This window comes from Cololabis saira, chromosome 20 (assembly GCF_033807715.1).
Source record: "Cololabis saira isolate AMF1-May2022 chromosome 20, fColSai1.1, whole genome shotgun sequence".
NCBI classification, from domain to species: domain Eukaryota; kingdom Metazoa; phylum Chordata; class Actinopteri; order Beloniformes; family Belonidae; genus Cololabis; species Cololabis saira.
The window spans coordinates 33,806,857-33,828,020 of NC_084606.1; the positions used below are offsets into that span (position 1 = coordinate 33,806,857).

Genomic DNA, 21,164 nt, shown 5'->3' on the forward strand with positions numbered 1-21,164 from the left:
ATCGCTGCTTGCAGCTTTAATTTTTCTTGTTTTAATTCTGTTAATTTGATGGTCAGCACTCATACCTGCAGTACAATGAATTGGGCTGAGTTGTGTTATAATGTGGACCTTATATAGCTGTGTAAACCTTTTGTTCTTTGTTTGTGCTATTATTTTGTTGTAAACTGGCACTTTACATGTGAAGCGGATTGAAGCAATTGACTACAATTCAAACTGCGTTTTATTTGATACCTTGATTGAACTCTTTTCCTGAAAACTGTATCAGGAAACTGTCAGTCAGTTTTATAATGACAGAGATGATTTTTATTGCTGGCAATAACTGCCGTGGTTGCATGCAGGGCATAGTTTAACTAAGGTTACATAAACAGCGCTGTGGGTGGAGACACGAGTCTTGACTGTCAGCACGTCTCTGAGTTAACTGGAAACCACCTGGTAACGCTTAATCACGTAAAAAACAAAAACCACTTCACAATTAGCAAGCAGTTTCAGATTTATTTTTCTTATGCAGGAAGATCTGTGACACTATGAAGCAAATATAAAATGTTAAATATCTACTGGATGGTCTTTTTGAAATGATCTTTACATCTTTACAGTCTTACCACAGGAAAAAACTATTCTGCGTTTATAAAAGTGGCATCGCATGTCTGATTCTATCAAAAGCCAAAGCTAGCTGCAGCGCGCTCTGTCTGCATGCTGACTGTCAAACATATAAATAACAGTAAACGCATATAAAAAGCTAAGTTTTATTTCAGATGTGCAGCTTGTTCTGAGTTGTAGGATTCGTCAGAGGTTCCAGTGAGATGTTTAGTTCCAGTTCTTGAAGAACTGTTTGAAGATGATGGTCTCCTTCCCCTGCGGCAGAATCTCCACCTGCAGCAAAACAAACACGGAGCTTTACTGCTTGTTGCGTTATGACTATGACTATGATATATGACTTTGAGTTTATTGAGATAAAACCATCACCGTGACATTCACGTGATGTGAGAGTGTTTCCTCTCTGCAAAACAGAAAAATAACGAGGTTTGTAGTTTTTAATCTCAGCAAGATGATAAAGCCTGACCTGTGTTTTCATTCTGGGATAGTTCATTTGTTCGATGAAACTGTCCGCCATCTGCAGAGCCACCCTCTTCTCCTCAGCATTGGCTCCGTTACCTAATGGATGATTATAATCATTATTAGCTCGTTAGATTTTGAATTTCTCAAAGATGGTCTAACATATACGGACAGTGCAGTCCCAGATGAAAGCGATCCTTTCCAAGCTTGACCCCATGGCAATGTGTGTCAACAACATGTTGCTTATTCGTAATCTTTTCATGCCATTTACATGGATTAAATGGTTAGTTTAAAAGTAAAGGGTGAGCTTTCATCCTGTCACAGTGCATGACTCCAAAATATGAACGATGAAGAGCCATAATGCCCAATGTGACTCGGTGTGTTGAGTCTCTAGACCAGGAGTCGGCAACCAGAAATGTAGAAAGAGCCATATTGGACCAAAAAACCTAAAAAAACAAATGTGTCTGGAGCCGCAAAAAATGAAAAGTCTTGTATAAGCCTTAGAATGAAGACAACACATGCTGCATGTTTCTATATTAGTTATAACTGGGGGAAGATTATTTTTTTCATTATGCACTTCGAGAAAAAAGTCGAAATGTCGAGAAAAAGTCGAAATGTTGAGAAAAAAGTCAAAATTTCGAGAAAAAAGTCGAAATGCCGAGAAAAAAGTGGAAATGTCAAGATTAATGTTGACGTACAATCTCGAGAAAAAAGTGGAAATGTCAAGAAAAAAAGTGGAAATTTCGAGAAAAAAGTAAAAATGTTGAGATTAAAAAAGAAAGTAAAAAGGAAGAAAAAAAGGAAAAAAAGAAGAAAAAAGAGGAAAAAAAGAGAAAAAAAGGAGAAAAAAAGAGAGAAAAAAGAAAAAGAAAAAAAAAGAAGAAAAAAGGTCAAACATTTTTGAAAAAGCTCCAGGAGCCACTAGGGCGGCGCTATAGAGCCTCATGCGGCTCTGGAGCCACGGGTTGCCGAGTCCTGATCTAGACCAGGCTGAAGGACAAACAGCTTTCCAAAGTGAGATACGACAAAGACGGGCTCTTTTTTGAGTACAGTTAAAGACGCGAGACACATTTGTTATCAGAAAGACTGAGACAATATTAAAAAAAAAACATAAAAACAAATAAACCAGATAATGTGGATATGTGGCTGATATGTGTAAAATAAATGATGGGAAAAAAGAAAAGTATAAACCATCCCATTACCACAGCCAACACCTTTCACTAATAACATTTTTACCACATCTGTAAACATTTATTCAAGCAACATAGAAGCTTCTTTCACCTGTCTATAGGTAGTTTGTTTGAGTTTTCCATGACTTGAGACTAAAATTTAGGCAACTAAATATTGCAGGCCAGTCTAAAACCCTGCATCTTTCTTTATTCTTGTCGTTGTTTCATGCTGCATATTGTGCTCTTTGAGTCATTATCCTTTTAAATAATCTATCGACATCACCATATTTCTTTGTTACATGAAAGTGAGCAAAGTCTACATCAGATCATCATTTAGAGCCTCCGCCATGTAGGGTTCTTACTCCCTACAGACTTTTATCAAATGAAATAAAACTGATGCTCTGTATCCCGATGAGCTCACCTGTGGTTTTAGGTGTCAACAGACCACAATTCTAAAGAGTCTACTAGTTACATTAAAGTTTGTGGAAACATTTTTTTTGCCTTTTTTGCCTCTTCCTTCAACAGTGGTGTAATTAGTGACCTTTGCTCGTGGAGATATATTTGTGTTTTTCACACAAGCTGTGTTGTAGACTTTGGAGTTATGTATTTTGTCTTTATCATTTAAAAAAAAAATTATAGAATTGCATACCTTAGTAAGTAATCAGATACAATGTGTTGTCATGGGTGCACTTTACATTTGTATTTTTATTTCAAATATTCAATTTACATGATAAATCTTCCTGTTTTTTTAAGTTAAAACATTTTTATTAGCAACACTGGTTTATCTACATTTATTTATTTATTTTATTTATTTTAACTACCCAAATGTGCACTTATCTAAAGAAAAACATACAAAAATATGTGAAAAATATAAACTCCATAAAATGCAGATAAGCAGATGCCATCAGAATGATGAACAACACAATATACTGTAAACAGGGCGTTTATCTCAGGTATCTCTGCAGATACCTGGCGTGAGAACGTGCCTACTGGACCAGGCTTGAGGCTCCAGTCAGCATTTCTGCTCTCAAGGTGTTGTAAATCATTTACACTGAACAGAAAACAAATCTGAAACCATTTTTGTCTTTTCAAATCAGTTCAGGTATCATTTCAAAGGCATTTTGCATATAACAGCTCAGCTTAAAATCTGATATTCTGCAACCTGAAATAGTCTACTTCTTTGTGAGGACAATGGAGCTGTCAATAGTTTAGATCATGATGTCATGCTTGAAGAAATGCTTTTACTCATCATATCAAAGAGAAATCTCAGACAGAACTTCATTTGAAACTGGATATTAAGTTATTACATTTGAATTAAATCAGATACTGAAAGACCACATCAGTATAATCTGCATTCCAGGAGGAGCATGTTTGCTGGTTCAGGGCCACATCATGTCTCCTCACCTTTCCAGACAATGATTTTCCCATTTGCGCCGATGTCCAGGATGAAGCAGTCGTCACGGACCAGCAGCTCCTTGGCAAACGGGCTCTTCTCCGACACTTTGGTCATCGTCATGGAACCTGTCGCATCAGAGACCTGCAGAGCGTAAACCAGGGGTGTCAAACTCATTTTGCTTGGCGGGCCGGATTTGACCAATTTTTTTCTCGCGGGCCACACGCTCAAAATAACAAAAACGGTGCAAAATTATTTTTTTCTAATTCTTTTTTTTTACTATTGTTATCTAATCCAATATCAGTTTAGTTAATTTTAAAGAAAATATGCACTTTGTTTACACTCTAATTATGTAAAATATATTTCTTCAGGATCTTTTCTTGAAATTTCTCGTTTTTTTTCAAATTATGTAAAATACTTTTAATATCATTTTACAAAGATACCCTGCTGCCCCCGCGACCCGGTAACAGATAAAGCGGGAGAAGATGAGTGAGTGAGTTACAAAGATAAACAGAAAAAAGTATGTTTTTTTGTGATTTAAGAGATTTTTCCAGTACAATTAAGTGTATTTATTTTTAAAAATTGGCGCGGATATTTACGACCCGAAAAAGTGCCGAAAAAGTCAGCACTTCTCTTTTAACTGTTTTACTTTGTCACTATCCTCGTATTCAAAACTGAAACTCTCCGAATAAATATCTTCTATCATCTTTTTTAGCAGTGATATTTTTCCTGCGAAAATATATAATAGTAGTCAGTTAATAAAAATAAACGACCGTCTACAAAGAAATAAAATCGTCAAATGCATTCTAGAAAACTAAAAAAATTTCGAAAACTGCTCTATTTGTGGAATAACGATGGATTTGTAGAAGAAATATATTATCGGATATGCTGCTATTCATGGCAATTATTTATGCCTTCCTTTCTAGTAAATTAACATTTCGTTTTTTGTGTTGGAAACTTCTCGCGGGCCGCATGAAAATCTCTCGGGCCGCATGCGGCCCACAGGCCTCACATTTGACACCCCTGCCGTAAACAGACAGTCTTTGCTTTCCATGTAGGAGGAGAAAAGAAAACAACACATATTGGTAGAAGTGGCGAGTTCTGGGGTGGAATTGACCTTGTAGAGGGAGGCAGAGTTGGAAGCGTCAGCTTTGCTGTCCTCCTCTGGCGTGCTCTCTGCCAGCGCCGGCATCTGTCCCAGGACCTGCTCAGAAACACCACAGGCTTCCAAATCTGAGCATTTTCTGACATTATTTCATTATAGAAATGTATCCTTCTCCTGAACCCTCACAATCTGATTGACCTGATTTTACATCCTTATTACCTTGAGCATCTCTTCTGGTTCTTCCCCCTCTGTGCTGTCCACGATACGGGCTTTGCCATGTCTGTCCGTGTCTCGGATTAGCGATGCGATCTCGCGCACTTTCTGCTTCTCAAAGATGTTGGCCTGTGATCCGATCCACGACACAATCGTCTGCAGAGCAGCAAAGTCAGCAGCATCAGTTCAACCAGCAGCAGAGACACCTGATGTTAATCATCACATTCCTAGAAACACGGGCCGAGGCGGAGGAGTCGCAGCAATTTATAACTCCAGTCTCCAAACAAATATTGAACCTAAGTGCAATTATAATACATTTGAAAGCCTCACGCTTAGTCTGAAATTTCCGAGCTGGAAATCAGAGAAACCAGTTGTGTTAGTGGTAGTGTACCGGCCCCCTGCTGGTGCTTACCTAGAGTTTCTGTCTGAATTTTCAGATTTCCTTTCTGGATTATTGATCAGTACAGATAAATTCATCATAGTGGGTGATTTTAATATTCATATGGATGTTGAAAGCTTTCAATTCTCTTCTAGAATCTTCTTCGGCAGGAGCTTCCCCCCTTATGAGCCTGGTCCTGCTCAAGGTTTCTTTCCTCCTAAAGGGGAGTTTTTCTTGCCACTGTTTGACTTAAGGCTTTTCTCCCACTATGGGAGTTTTTACCTGCCATTGTTTATGTAATAATTGCTCAGGGGTTTATGCCTATGTTTATGTTCATGTTCTTGATCTCTGGAAAGCGTCTAGAGACAACATCTGCTTGAACTCTACAACTAATAACTGTCACAAGTCACTCTGCAGTGCTGTGGGCCATCACCTCCAACACAATCCTCTAACCCTCCTGACCTGGATTTCAGGTGAATTATCTCACCTCCCCAAGGTCAAGAATGAAGCAGTCGCCTTTGTTGAAGCTTTTCCAAGACAGTTCCACCTCTTTGGCACGGATGTTGCGCTTCCCTTTGATCTGGTACAGCCTGTGGACCGTCCCGCTGCCCTGAGGCCTCCTGAAGCCCGACTCCACTCCGCCTTCCTGCCAGGGGAGGAGGACGTCACTCAAAACTGTTCTGGTCTTCATTATTTCTTCTCATTTTAAGTTTTTGGGCTTTTTTTTGTTATTAAATGTGATTTCGGCTTCTGCATTATTGTATGTTTGAACAAAGCGAAATGGCTGTAAAGAGCATGGTGAGTGCACTTTGTCACTGAAGTCATAACATGATGGGTGCTGATACGATCCAGCCATAAAAACATAGACGGGAAACCTCATAACTGAATTACATAACCTTTACAAATTGGCTTTCGATATTTAAATGTGGCTCTTAATTTTTGTAACCACGAATTAAGAACAAAAATGCAATAAAGAGGATGTCAAGTAAGTGCTAAGTGGGTTATTTCATTCCCATCTTCCCCTTCGCCACGAGGTTTCACAAAATTCTTAGTCCCTCTCTGACTTTTTGGCTCTCGGGCCTTACTTTTACTCATTTCTGTCTGCTTTTTTCCCTCCTGTAAACCCTGTAAATGTCTCAAACAGCCCTCACCTTGTAGCTGACCCCTCTGGGGAAAAGCTCCATGAACTCCGGGGACTCGAATCCCTGAACCTGCCGGTGCTGGACGGGGTCACCGCCAAGAAAGTTGTCCAGCGTCGTGGCCAGCATGGCACATGCTACCTGCTCGTCTCGAGAGGACTTCTCCCCTGCAACGGAGAAGAATAATACGGTCAGAGAACAAAGAATAGTAGAATAAATCCACTGATTTACTGAGTCAAGTCATTGTTATCCTGTCTACGTGTGTGTTAGATGTGTTTCCTTATTGTGTCCAGAATTATTTTATTATTTGTCTTTTTCCTTCTTTCTCTTCTCTTGGATGCTGGCATGTGTTCTCATATGTACATGCAATTTTTAATTTACTATTTTGTTGATTACTTATATGGATAATTATGTAGTAATAGGCATGTTTAAGTAGTATTTATATAGACTATATTCATATGGATATTGTGTAGATATAGTAATAGCAATAATGTAAATTCATAGAGTTATAAAGGGGTAGGAACTAGGAAAAAGTGTATACTTCTTTCTACTCCTTTTTCGAACCTGTGTGCATATGAAGATGTTACTGTTTCTTTTTATTTTTTATATACATGTCGAAATAAATAAATTAATTCATTCATCCAATTAATTCAAAGAAATCTAATCAGAAAGTCGGACTTGTCCACTTTCAAAGTAAATCAGAACTAATAACAAAATGTCTAAAATAGATCCAGTTATTACGATGAGTGTAATGTTGCTGTGTTGTGGTACTTTAAAATAAATGTAATTCTCAACTATAATAACGTCCAACGATCAGAGTAGCAGCCAACCTCCAACCTTCTCCTGTCAGCTGTTCTTAAAATATATCCAGAGCGTGTGACTAAAATGAGTGATGTTTTTGCACATATAGCCCTCAAACAATTATGATACATATTTACTAATTCAATCCAGTGAACATTAAGCTCATCCTGTGAGCGGCTGCTTCAACGTTGGTGGTGTTGTGTTTTACACCTCAATAAAAACATCCGCCAGAGGCAGAGCCAAAGTCTAACTGATAAACTGCAGATGGGTAACCACCCGGAAACTGTGGTGGATGACGACAGAAGAAAAGCAGAAGAGACAGATGCAGCAATCCCAAGAAGCTGGAGAAATACCGAGGGTTGAAGGAAGAGACTTTGGTCGTCGGAGCAGTTTTGACCTCCGAGCTGGGAGAGAGAGACTCCGGCCGACCTCCGGGAATAAGATCAGAGGTCCAGAGGAGCGCAGTTAGGGTTGCCACCCGTCCCTTGAAATACGGAATTCTTCCATAATTGGGAATTAAAAGTTGCGTTCCGTATTGAACCAATACAGACACATATTATGCTCTTATTTATTTATGCCATACTATACAGGTGAAGGTTGGAAAATTTGAATACATTGCAAAACAAATGTATTATTTCCCACTACATGAAAAGTGAGATATTTCAAGCCTTTATTTGTTATAATTTTGGTGATTATGGCTCACAGTTTATGAAAACCCCAAATAAAAAAATCTAAAAAAATTTGAATGTTTTATGAAATCAAACAATTCAATCATCAAAATTATAACAAATAAAGGCTTAAAATATCTTGCTTTGCATATAATGAGACTATGTAATATATGAGTTTCACCTTTTCAAGGAGCATGAGGCTCCTTTTAAGAAATGAGACTCTCTAGCGCCACCCTTCGCCACGACGGCCGTCGGGGGTACTGCAGCCAACAGTGAAGCCGGCACGGGAGAACGGGGAGAACGCGCATGCAGCGTCATGTGACGTCACATCCGCAGGACAGCGCGGGAAACTCGGAGAGATACACTAGAGGGCTCATTCTTTTTGGTTTGGAACGCTTCATCTGACATTATTACTAGAAAACTTAAAACGTTTGCGAATTTTTTTCATAAATCCTGCCTCAATCCTGCCTCATGCTCCTTTAAGTTGAATATAGATTAACTTTTACACCATATTCTAATTTTCCAACCTTCACCTGTATGTATATTATACATCTGGGCTGATGTGAACATACATAGCATAAGAGCACAGGCTATGCAAGTTCAATGCTATTAAAGCACTTTAAACTTTAAATCAACGCATTTTGTTTTTTTAATATAAAATAAATACATTTCTATGTATTTTAGAAGTTTTGGGGATGTCCCTTTTTTTGGTGCCTGCGCTGCTGAAATGGGGCGTTCCTTAATTCTATTTCTTAAAGGTGGCCACCCTAAGCGCAGTCCTTGGAACAACAAAAATACTCCGCAAAACCCTCAAGTTCAGAGCGAGGGATGAAAAGCAAACCAGGAAACGCACCTAGAGCCCGCAGGGTTCATCACCTGGAGCCGAGTGGAGGAGAACGGTTCACCGCTCGGACAAAAGGAGCGCTCCTCAAACCGTGACAGGCAGCTTAGTGTTATCTAAGCACCAGATACATGCTGGAGACAATGGCCACATTTGAGTACCGTAATAATCCTCCTGCATTTTTAATGGGACCTTTTCAAAAGAAAAAAAGCACTTCTTTCTCTCTCTCTTTCTTTCTCTCTCCCATCACCACTCCATCCCTCCCTATGCCCCCTCTTCCCTCGTGACAATGCTGCAGAGGGTCAGCGCTGCGGCTCACGTGTCATCACCATTATTGGCGGCGTTATTAGCTATTCAGCCGCAGCACTTGGCCGGGGTTAAGCGTGTAGTCAGCACCACACGGCACTGGAGTAAAACAGAAATGATAGAAACATCCACGTTCAGGTCCAAAGGTTTTGACTCATATCACCTCTGCTTTAATCGTATTATTTTATTTCCTGAAATATAGATGATTCCCCGTTTGTATTCTGGCAGAAAAAAAAGAAACATTCAGCCTCCAACCAACAGACATTGCAGCTTACTGCATGACTCATGTGACACTTTTTTATGTAAGAGCCTTTTCATTCAGACTGCTAATCCCCAAAATAGTCTTAATCAGTACTCGAGTTGTAAAAAAAAAGAATCAGGGGGGATGGTGGATTTGATCATATGGGGACAGATAATTTGTGCTGATTAGAAATAATATAATATATTACAAATAATAGCAGTGACCAAAACACCTGCAGAAATACTGCAGGAATGACATAGCAGCAGTTAAATGCAGCCTTCTGTAAGCTTTAAATATCCACTGGGCTTACATCAAATACATCAAAACACAACAATAAAAAACACTTTTCTGAACTTATCAATATGACTCTGTCCTTCACAGGATAAGTAAAATGGATCACTGCAAAAACTCACAATCTTAACAAGAATATTTGTCTTATTTCTAGTTAAAATGTCTCATTTTAGTAAGAAAATCTCATTACACTTAAAACAAGACTCATCACTGGAAAAAACAACAATTTTCACCTTTTTCAAGTAGATTTTCACTTGAAATAAGTGGAAAAAATCTGCCAGTGGAACAAGATTTTTTTGCTAGAATAAGAAGATAAATCTTGTCCCACTGGCAGATTTTCCTACTTATTTCAAGTGAAAATTTACTTAAAACATGTGAAAATTGTCAAATAAGTTGTTTTTCTGGTGTTATTTTTCTGGTAATGACTCTAAATGTTGAAATAGCAGTAAAACCACATTCATTGATGAAATGACATAAGGGATGGAAAGGGGGGATGGCAGTTTTACAGGGGGGATGATTTGGACCGTTTTTATTTCAGGAGGGATGCCATCCCCCCTCATCCCCCCTCATCCCCCCTCAACCCCAGTACTGGTCTTAATAATCCTTTTGATTGATCATGACACAAACAAGCGACAAAAGCCCCTCACCTATCCACATGTGGAGGTCGGCTCCCTGGTCTCCACGGTTGTCCAGCACCAGGTAGGAGTCCCCGTTAAAGAAAGCCCCCAGCTCGGAGCGATCCAGCCGCACGGCCTTCATCTTCTCCACCCGCCACACCCACAGGCCCGGCTGCTGGACCTCGGGGCCGAACTGACCCGGTGTTGCCTGGAAGGGGAGCATACTGCACGGAGAGAAGAGAGGAGAACAAACTGGTGAGAAAGAATAAAGGGAACGTGAAAGCTGGTGATTTTATTCCACGATGGAAAACCCTCATGTGATGTCTGAGTCACACAAATCCTCCCACCCCACGAGGGGAAGTTGGGCCCAAACAGGTCACGTAAATGAGGGATAACTGTACGCGTCTAGAAGCAGATGCTCCAGACAGAGGAATAAATAGAAGTGAAAGAAGAAGTAAAACTTTGAATGGGTCGAACATGATTTTTACTCAACTTCCCTCAGTGACAGACACATGCAGTCATCAGAAGTAGATCCCTGGAGACGTAGATAAGCTGTTTAATTATCCCCACTCTTTCAAAAGAGAGACAGAGATGAATTTACACAACTCCCTACAGATTAAGCAGAGATGGGAAGCGGAAACGAACATGGTCATATCACAGGACACCTGGAAGGAGGTGTGTACTGAGGCACACCTGCTCACAAATTCAAATACATGGAGGGAATTTAAATGGAAAATAATCACTAGATTCTTCAGAACGCCAGAAATAATATCCAAAATGGGCCCGACACATCCCAGCTCGTGCTGGAGGAACTGTGGGACACACATTGCCAATCACCCCCATATATTCTGGCTATGTCCTAAATTAAAGGAGCATGAGGCAGGATTGAGGCAGGATTTATGAACAAAATTAGTATACGTTTTAAGTTTTCTAGTAATAATGTCAGATGAAGCGTTCCAAACCCAAAAGAATGATTCCTCTAGTGTATCTCTCCTTTGCCTTGAACAGGCTGTGTTCTGCAAAATGTGCTGCAATTCTGGGCCCGAATTTCCCGCGCTGTCCTGCGGATGTGACGTCACATGACGCTGCATGCACGTTCTCCCCGTTCTCCCGTGCCGGCTTCACTGTTGGCTGCAGTACCCCCGACGGCCGTCGTGGTGAAGGGTGGCGCTAGAGAGTCTCATTTCTTAAAAGGAGCCCCATGCTCCTTTAGGTGTATTCTGGAGAGAGGTATTTGATGCCCTCAAAGAACTTTTTCAACAGGATATTCCACAAGACCCTACAGTGGCACTGCTGGGAGTAATACCCAAAAGCCTGGAAGGGAGGGCCAAGAAATACCTTTTAAATATATTATTTACTGCAGCCTTGAAGTGCATAACTATCAGATGAAACCAGACCCTCCCACATACAATATATGGATCCAAAAAGTATGGGATCTCTATCAAATGGAGCAAATCACTTACTCATTAAGGCTCCAAAAATCCACCTTTATTAAGCGGTGGATCCTGTCATGGCTTTATTAATACAATGAGGTTTATTACCCAATGTTGCTCGGCCCACCTGCCTAATTCTTACTGAATTCCCTCTATAAACATATTTTATACACATGCCAATTTCTCCTAGAGTAAATATGGTGCCTGCTTTTCTATACACACCGTTCTACCTTGGAGTGGACAATTATTATTATTGATTTTACAATTATTTTTTTTTAATTCATGGGTTTGTTAATATATACGTATATTTTGGAGTTAATAATTATGTTGTTGTTTTCTCTTGATTTATTTGCTTAATACTTAAGTATAATGTGTACAAATGTGGTATGCAGCTGAAAAAGAAAAAAGAAAGAAGAAAATGTATGTGGTGTATTGTTGTTGAAAACTAAATAAAAATTAAGTTCCAAAAAAAATAAAAAACAGACACAGAGTAAAGGAAGGCGATAATGAGCACCATTGGCACAAAACGAGGGGTTGAGTTTCTGCTTAATGCCCGCTACATCACTTTTATGCAACACAACACCGGGTAGGTCACGCTAACAACAGATACAGGTGTAACAGCAGAAAAGCAGGTGTGGTTAAAAACAAGCTGCATCCCAACTCTGAGCTGAGACCCAGAGAAGCACGACGCCCTTTCTGCCGCTTGTAGCACGCTTCCGAACAGAAAACAAAGATTAAAAATAAAATAACATTTTCAGATGTTCGAGAATGTACCCGCCAACCACAAGCCTGCTTCTTCCTGTCTGTGTTTTTTCAAGCTGCCTTTCATTATTACTCACTGCCCCACTTTGCCGTCCCAAAAGATTACATGACAGGTTCATGAAATTAAACATTTTTAGGTTCAGTGAATGCAGGTTTTGCTATAGTTTGTGGGACTGGTCACACAAAAAGAGAGAAATCAGAAAAATGCTGCTACTTTTCTTAATACGTTCTTCCTGCTGCAAAGTTTAAAACGAAACTTAAAACCTTTCTGTTTAGTAAAGACTATAGTTAGTGTTTAGTAAACCTCTAGCTGGTGTTGGTAAATCTCTAGTTAGTGTAAACTCTAGTGTGTTAGAGTCAGTTTCATAGCTGCAGCTGTAGAACAAGACTATAATAGTTAGTCTCAAACATAGCTTATGCTATGTTTGCTGCTATAGGTCTATGCTGCAGGGGGGCACCGACATGATCCACTGGGCGGTGCCTCTCACCCTTCTTTTCCTCTCCTCTTCCCTTCCTCTCTTCTCCATTTCCATTTTTATTTATTATAAGTATCCCATAGCTATCATTTTTGTCCATCGTTCCTGTAGTTTCTTGTGCTGGCCCCCTTTTTTTTCACTTTTGTGCATGTTTGCAGGCCGGAGCTTCGGGAGCTGCGTGCTGGCCTGCGGCCCCCCCGGTCATCCCACTGCTGCTTCCACCTGCCTGCGGATCAACATGTAACCGCAGTTCTTTGTTTGAGTCTATTATACAAAGAAAGAGTGCCAGTGCCTATCTGATTCAGCTTCATTGTAACATCGTTTATTACAATTACATTGTATTTGATTGAAATAGATTGTAATAACTTGGAAATTCAATTACTGAAATTGTTTTTTGCGCCCAGCGAAAGAGTGGAGCAGCAGTAGAGCAGATCTCCTTTGGGGATCTGCTCAGGAAACATCCTGAACGGCTTCCTTGGGAAGTGATTAGGGAGAAGGCCCTGAGGCAGAAACCAAGACATGCTGGAGAGACCGGCCCGGCAACGCCTCGGCAACAGTTCGCCATCCTCCCGGAGGACGTGGAGGAGGTGAGAGGGGACAGGGACAGGGAGGTCTGGGCTTTGTTACTCAAACCCTACTAGACGGAAGTTAATGGACAGATGAACTGATGAACTTTGTCAGTAAAAGATTATCTTTGCCGTGAACCGGTGCTTTTGAAACTTGGTCCTCAAACGCATAAATTAAACTAAGAAATGTAGTTTAAAAGACAAAACTTTTAACGTTTTGAAGAACTTAAACCCAGTGCCTTCAGCACTAAATCCAAGACGAAATGTTGCTTAATGATAGACAGACATTTGTAGTTTTGCTTCTTCTGATAAAATCACTAGGCTTTATCTGCGTGCGATAAAAATTGAAACCTTATCATCACGATCGCGGCGTAGTCCATAAAACCGTTCATGTTTCCTTTCTATAGATAAGCTACATAAGCCGTGCAGATTCACTGAGGTCGTGACACTTGCAATAAACTCTTTACTTAGATATCAATCGTTATGTAAGCCGGTAATTCATCTTTCAAGTTTTGTTTCTCAAAAAGCCACAGGCGTCAAACAAAAGTGATTTAGAGAGGACTGGAAAACTAATATTCAGCGTATAACGATGACTGGAGACAACTAAAGACAGCGTACAACCAACCAGCTGCCAGTACTGGTAGAAAATAACTCCTCAGGAAAAACAGCAAAGTTACTGAGAGCATTAGTGCCGCTTATCAGCATGAGCTCAGAAAACAACAAGATGTCACTGCAGCCGCTCCCCCCTCAGCGGACCAAAACAAACGAGATAGAGAGGGCGATAGTGCTGTAAAGTGAATACTTGAACGCATGCAGTATGTTGGCGTAGCGGCCGGGAGATAGGAGAGTAAAGAGATGGAGAGAAGGCCTCAGGCAGCGCACGCCAGGGCTGCCAGGTTAGGGTTACAGTGTTTGGAAAAGATGCTCCAAGATTACAGGAAAACAGTCCACTTAACTGTAAGATCTCCTCCGGTACCTCCGGCATGCTGTCTGGGTCCGGCTCCATTCTGCGGGCCCACTGGAGTGTGTGTGTGTGTGTTGTTGTAAGATATTGAAAGGCCTGCCCTTGGAGGAGTGTTTGAGCTCACTGGCCTGGTTAGTTTATATGTAGGAGGAAACTGGAGCCGCGGTGATGAAAGCCTACCTGTGGTCCGCGGACAGGGCGCTGTGCAGTGGAGGGTGAAGCTGGGTTCCTGGTGCCTGACGTCTGCTAAACGCCGGGCCGATGACTACCATGAAAGCTGTTTCCTATAACTCAAGACCTCCATCGTCTACTCTGCCCTGATCCACTCACTTTATGCACAAAAACAGCAAATACTGTTTTCAAATCTGGCCTCTTCCACTGACAAGGTGCCTCATGTAGAGGCGTGTACTCATGATTTAATAGAACATGTTTGACTTTGGTGCCAAACAGCCAACATTGGCATACCTCCATTAAAGTGCAGGGGCCTCATTTATAAAGCTTGCGTGCGCACAAAACAGGGCTTGAAAGATGCGCACGCCACCTTCTATGCAAAGGTCGGGATTTAAAAAAAAAAACTAGCGGGAAAATGTGCGTATCTTTACGCAAACTTTGATCCTAGCGCACGAACAGTCTGAAGATATGGGGAACTGGTGACGCAGGCGGTGAGGTGGTGAAATGAAGCCAGATTCATGTCATACTTTTAATGTCATCACATATCAGACTTATAATATAATAGCGCTGATCGTGTCCCTCTGTGTTTGAAGCTTAGCATCAGTCAGTCGGCCACTTCCAGCTGCGCCATGCGCTTGGATCGCTCTGGTGCTGCTGGTTCTGCAGCTGCGGTGCAGGACACGCCGTGCCGGTGTCGTGCCAAAAAGTGGCTCCCGCGGCAAGAATCTGATTTCTGGCTGTGGGAGCGCGCACAGCAGCCCGTTGAGTGATAGTGCTAAAACGTCAGATTTTCAGATTATGAAGCTCAAGAATGAGATCAAATCATATTTAGGTAGAAACAACTTTTCATTAACTGTATTTGGCCTTCAATCAATTTTTGGCAGGTAAAAAGACCCATTTTCAGGGGAGAAATTAGATTCTGGCAGGCAATCAGTTTTTGGCACGACAAAGGCGTTTAGCGCAGCAACAACATGCTGCCACTCACTTTATTTTTGTTAGTGATGCCACTACTGTGACCACCAAATAATGTGGTTTTCCTGCCTCCACCTCATCCACAACATCTCGATCTCAGTCTCCGTGAAATTTAGTGGCACGGTGGCTCGACACGTTCATTCATCCTGACGCCCAGCAGACTGCAGGTGGCGATGCGCATGATCAGCAGGCTCATTTATATGCAAATACAGTCATGAACTACTTTGCATTGCCCATTTATGGTATGAAGTGGGCGTGTAGAGGGCGGGATATGAGGCAAATTCACCTGCGCAACCTTCCTGCTGGAATGTGATTTATAAAGCGAACATTGCGTGCAGATGTGCGTGCACACGGTTTTATAAATCAGGATTTTTTTGTGCGCACGCCATTTTCGGCTTTTGAGCGCACGTACACTTTTAGTATGAATCCTACGCACTCTTTTATAAATGAGGCCCCAGGTCGTTACTGACAACCGTGGCTTTGGGAGCGGCTGCTACGACAAATCCACAACCCATTTGATTTAAATAGATGAGCAAATGCAGGTACATTGCTAAAAACCAACACATGATAACATGTCAACATTTCAGCCTGCAGACCGTTTTTTTTAAAAGGCACCATGTCAGAACTGGCACCTGGTCCTGATGGAAGATATTCAACAGAAAGTCATGGCCCCTCTCTTCCTTCCAGTCAACCAGCGCTCCATCCAATTGTGTGGCTGAAAGCAGTTCCTTTAATGTCCTCTATATCATTACAAGAGTTATCCAAGAGCTACAGTTTACCCACAGATGGCACGAAAATAATACAGACACACTGATATCAATTTGTGGACTTTATTTTGAAGCTTGAAGCTTTTCTCACGTAGCTCAGCCCTAAACCGGGTATTGCGTTACTATCTATCTTACAATTAAATTGCACTATAATTTATGAAATGTGAATCATCCTGTAATGAAGCCGACATGAAATGATTATCTGAGGCCATAAACCGATAAAACATTTACTTTGATATCAAATTACCAGAGGTGCAGGGTCATTTGCTCAGTGGTAATACAAATCTTTCAGCAGCTGCTCAATAACTGCCTTCAGAAAAAAAATGCAGATTGCACCAACGTTAATATCTCACCAAAGAGGGGAGAGGTAACGACGACAAGACAAATCTGGGTCATTTTATTTGGAATGTGTGGTCAAAGACAAGCCTTGGTGGTTACTCGGGGGAAGCACCCAAAGGAGAATGTTTGCATCATCTTTTTTGCATATTGGCGCTTACACAGAGGGACAACACTCAGGCCACGTTTCCACATAGCCGGGTATTTACAAAAACGGATATTTCCCCCTCTACGTTTTGAAAAATACCCTTGTTTACACGAACCCGCATGAATACGCTGTTAAGGTGCTATGAGCATCCAAACCTGCAGGGGGCAGTGTAACGGGAAGCATAAAGTCATGCTAGCCAATCAGAATCCTGGAAAAAACGTCAACAAATGACATGTGAAGCCTGAATAATATGGTTCTGCGTTAAATCGACGGCGTAGCCTACGTACTGTGCGCGTAGCCGCGTAGCCTAAATCAGCCTTGACTGCCAGTTACTTCCAAGACGGAGCGAGAGTCTTTCGTTTGGAGTGACAGAGAAGTGGAGTTACTTTTAAGTGTGACTTTAGAATATAAAACAGGTAAAATACAAGAAAATATTGACAGTGGCCAAACTAATTGTAAACACAGGTCGCACAAATGATGCTGGTGACGTTTCTGTTGCATAATGTGACGTTCTGAAGCTTAAATCTCCGTTTCTCTCCGTTTACAAGCAAACGTGAAAACAGAGTTTTTGAAAATCTCCACTTTGGCCGGAGTTTTCAGAAATGATCATTTTTGGTGACTGAGCTTCGTTTTCGTGTAAACGAACGGCCAAAACGCATGAAAACGCCACCGTTTTTGCTACGTGGAAACGGGGCCTCAGACACTGTGCTATTAAGAATACAGTGTACACTGTGTGGTATTTTGAACATAGGCCATGTATCAGAATAAGAAACTACAAATGCACTTCTACTGGGACAGAGTGGTATTATGTCCCCATTCATTAGCCAAGTATTTCCAGTGGCTCTTATCAACTCAGCGGATCCACATGCCGCCATGGAGTCAGAAGTAGCTTATAGTGGCTTTAATGATGTAAAATTATATGGCATTCATGGGCCCTTCTACAAGGAGGCTCATCGTTGTCCGGGCTCGCTCTTAAAGGAGCATGAGGCTCCTTTTAAGAAATGAGACTCTCTAGCGCCGGGGGTACTGCAGCCAACAGTGAAGCCGGCACGGGAGAACGGGGAGAACGTGCATGCAGCTCACATCCGCAGGACAGCGCGGGAAATTCGGACCCACAATTGCAGCACATTTTGCAGCACACAGCCTGTTCAAGGCAACGGAGAGATACACTAGAGGGCTCATTCTTTTGGGTTTGGAACGCTTCATCTGACCTTATTACTAGAAAACTTAAAACATATACGAATTTTTTTCATAAATCCTGCCTCAAGCTCCTTTAAGTCAAAATGTCATGAAGTGGGCTTCAGAACTATTACACACTAATAATAGTATACCTATCTTGTTTTCCATGCTGCTTTATGTTTTCCACAAATGCTCCATTGCCTCTGTTTTATTACTAGCTTGAGAATTATAGGTGAATATTCTCATGTGGAGCCTATTTTTTACTGATTTACATGCTGAAGACTAATCTAGTCATTATTCTCATTCATCTCTGGAGTTCGCTGATTAAAATGAAATAAACACAGAGTCTGAAGATGAGCTTTTAATAAAGTCACCAGAGGGGTCACTTGAACAACACTTGAACTTGATTATTGGAGGGTGAAGTGGTGTCTGGTTAGATGGAGAAGAAACCAGTGTCAAGGAGGGTTAAGGTGAGCAAACGGGGGCACTGATACGCTGCCAGGGTCAATGAGCTTGGTGAGCAGACAGAAATATGAGAGCAGACAATATCCGGCCGCGCAGAGACCTGAGATCAATCCATCAAATTGATGATGAGCAGAAATGATATGCGTGTGAGCCTGGGTAAGACGGTAAGAACATGAGAAGAACAAGAAACAAAAGAGGGATATAATGTCATATTTATGCTAAAATACACTTCCACGAGTTCAAAAAGACCATGTGAAGCAGAAGCTTCCTGTTCTGAACACACTACACATCTGCTGCTGCTGTAGCTTCCTCTAAGCTTCCTAGCTTAGAGGAAGTCGTGAAGCAGCTTCTGGCTCAGTGATATGTAGGAAATGAAACATTTGCAAACCAATAAACAGGGTTTTTTCCAGCTGATTATAAGGAAGCATGGCAGTGAGAGGAATGCCTGCCAGACAGACCGGAGCCTGATTGGAACGGTACTGAAGAACCGTTGTCTTATAGAGGGAGATTGTTCAGGCGCTTTCAGCAGAAGGAATGTGCTGAGCAAGCGTAGGAACAAAAAAAGGGTTAGTGGGAGAAAAAGTAAAAAAAGACGAAGGAAGAAAAGTCACGACAAAATCTGGGATCATATGTATAAGAGTGCAAAAGGAAGGAAAGTAGTGTTAGGGCTTACCTTGGAAAGGGAGTTGGTCGTAGGCTGATAGCAGTCTCAGGGTGGGAAAGAAAGCAGTGATGCAAGAAGAAACACGTCCCTAAACACACAAATGCACACCCACACACCCAAATATTTCCTGCCTTGCTCTGTGGCACCCTTAGCCCAGCCCTGTGACTTTACCACAAAAACTAAACTAAAAAAAAAGTACGGAAACCCAACTGCACCAAGTCTTCAAGGAAAGAAAAGTTGTGAATCATGTATTTTAAACCAGATAATATTCAAGTTATAATTAAACAAAGTACTTGAAAAAAAATTAAGATTTATTGAAAAAAAAACAATGGAAATATACAAACTACAAATATTTGTCTCTTTATGGCTTTGACACTCAATAAAAGAAACTTAACCCATGATTCAACAACTATACCTCATCAGTTAATAAATATCTCCATGGCAACCAGTCCCACGCAGCTTTAGTCATCCATGGCTGCTCCCAGCTTCCTATACGACACACGTCACTGCAGGCAGCGTGACCTCCTGCACAGTTTCTGTATTAGGTAGGAAACCCTGTGAGTCAGGACTTCCACACGTAAAGGGTGGGGTTCAGGGATTTCTTCTCAACTAGGAATCACCTCTTACCTCTATCTGCACAGAAGTAAGAGCAAAAAAAAAGGAAATCAGGAGGAATGTCTGACTAATGTGTATATTTCACGGCCTTCGCCCTGTTCTTACGCACGTATATGTGGCGGAGAGCAGTGAATGACATGTCTATTTTCACAGGTCCTGTTAAGTATCTCTCTTCTTTTTTTTTAACTTTATTACTGGCAAATGCATGTTAAGACCTTTGTGAAGTGTGAAAGGTTGGGCTCTGTCTCATGATCGTGCAGCAACGCCATCGCTGGAGGAAACCTCCCTAATGCCAGCCTTAACAAGAAGTAACACGTTTGCACTTAATGCAAATACATGACGCTTACTGGCATCACAGCAACCCGCGAGCTACTTTCAAACGTCCTGATGCTTGGCATCCACACATCTTAGGTTTTCTACTTAATTATACTTAACAGGGGCCCGAAGTCTTCATACATGGACAACTACGCCACGTCAAAAGACGATGCCTAGTTTTTATACTTATCGGGTCCCAATAAGCTTAAATGGCAACAAGAAATAAAAGAGCTCAGGTCTTAGGATGAGCCCAGACGGTTAACCCTATAACGATAGATGTATCCTAATTGATTCATGAATTTCTAAGAATTCTCTACCACCCCATAATCAAAACAAAAAAAAAAGTTTTATACTATAAACAAAATAAGAATACATCATCAAATAAAAAAGTACATAAAATTACACCAATGTATTCATAATGATACTAACATCAAATATTTTATTTCTATCATAGACAAAATTGGGAGTCTTTTTTTAATTTCAATATAGAATAAACACTTCAAATAACACAAATTAGGATGTTCTGTGTATTATTTTATATGTCAGGCATTAAAATCTGCAGCATTATTGTAATTTGTGACAACAAAGTTGACAAGTTTATGTACTTTCCCTCTTGCTATTGGGTATTTTGGTGTTTTTTTGTAACTTTTTTAGTTAAATTATCAACTAAATTGATTTTAGTAGCTTGAATTACTTTTTCTAAATAGCTTCAGGTAGTCAAAATAAACGTCTCCCTGGTGGGAGGACATTCACTCAGCTTTCAAAGCGACAACATTCACACACAGCTACAACTCTGCTCAGGACACAGAATATATTTGAAAAATTCAGCAACTATCACGCTGATATTCAAATATATTCTGCACAGGACACAGAATAGCCTGTATTTGAAAAATTCAGAGGAATTCAAATATTCAAAAGACATCTGAAACTACTAACTAACATGCTATGGTGATTCTATTTATGAAGAAAAGTGGGCCCAGTGTAATTCCTGAATCACCTTTACATAACGTGTGGTGAGGCGGCTCTCAGGAAGCAACGCTTTGTGGTTGATCAGTGACAGTTGCATAACGGTTGTGCAACCTTCAGATTTGTGACTTTACGGCCTTTACGTCTCA

General features: G+C 40.9%; 1 protein-coding gene across 1 annotated transcript; it reads right to left on the bottom strand.

Moving 5' to 3' along the window:
* Window positions 1–472: 472 nt before the first annotated feature.
* capgb (capping protein (actin filament), gelsolin-like b) lies at window positions 473–19,279 on the bottom strand. Its single transcript, XM_061709557.1, has 9 exons — window positions 19,129–19,279; window positions 10,247–10,440; window positions 6,464–6,618; window positions 5,800–5,958; window positions 4,940–5,089; window positions 4,733–4,819; window positions 3,627–3,759; window positions 1,061–1,152; window positions 473–870 (listed from the first exon to the last, which is right to left on the bottom strand). The coding sequence occupies exons 2-9, from the start codon at window positions 10,437–10,439 to the stop codon at window positions 805–807; spliced, it is 1,035 nt and encodes a 344-aa protein (XP_061565541.1). The 5' UTR covers window position 10,440; window positions 19,129–19,279; the 3' UTR covers window positions 473–804.
* Between the last annotated feature and the right edge of the window lie 1,885 nt (window positions 19,280–21,164).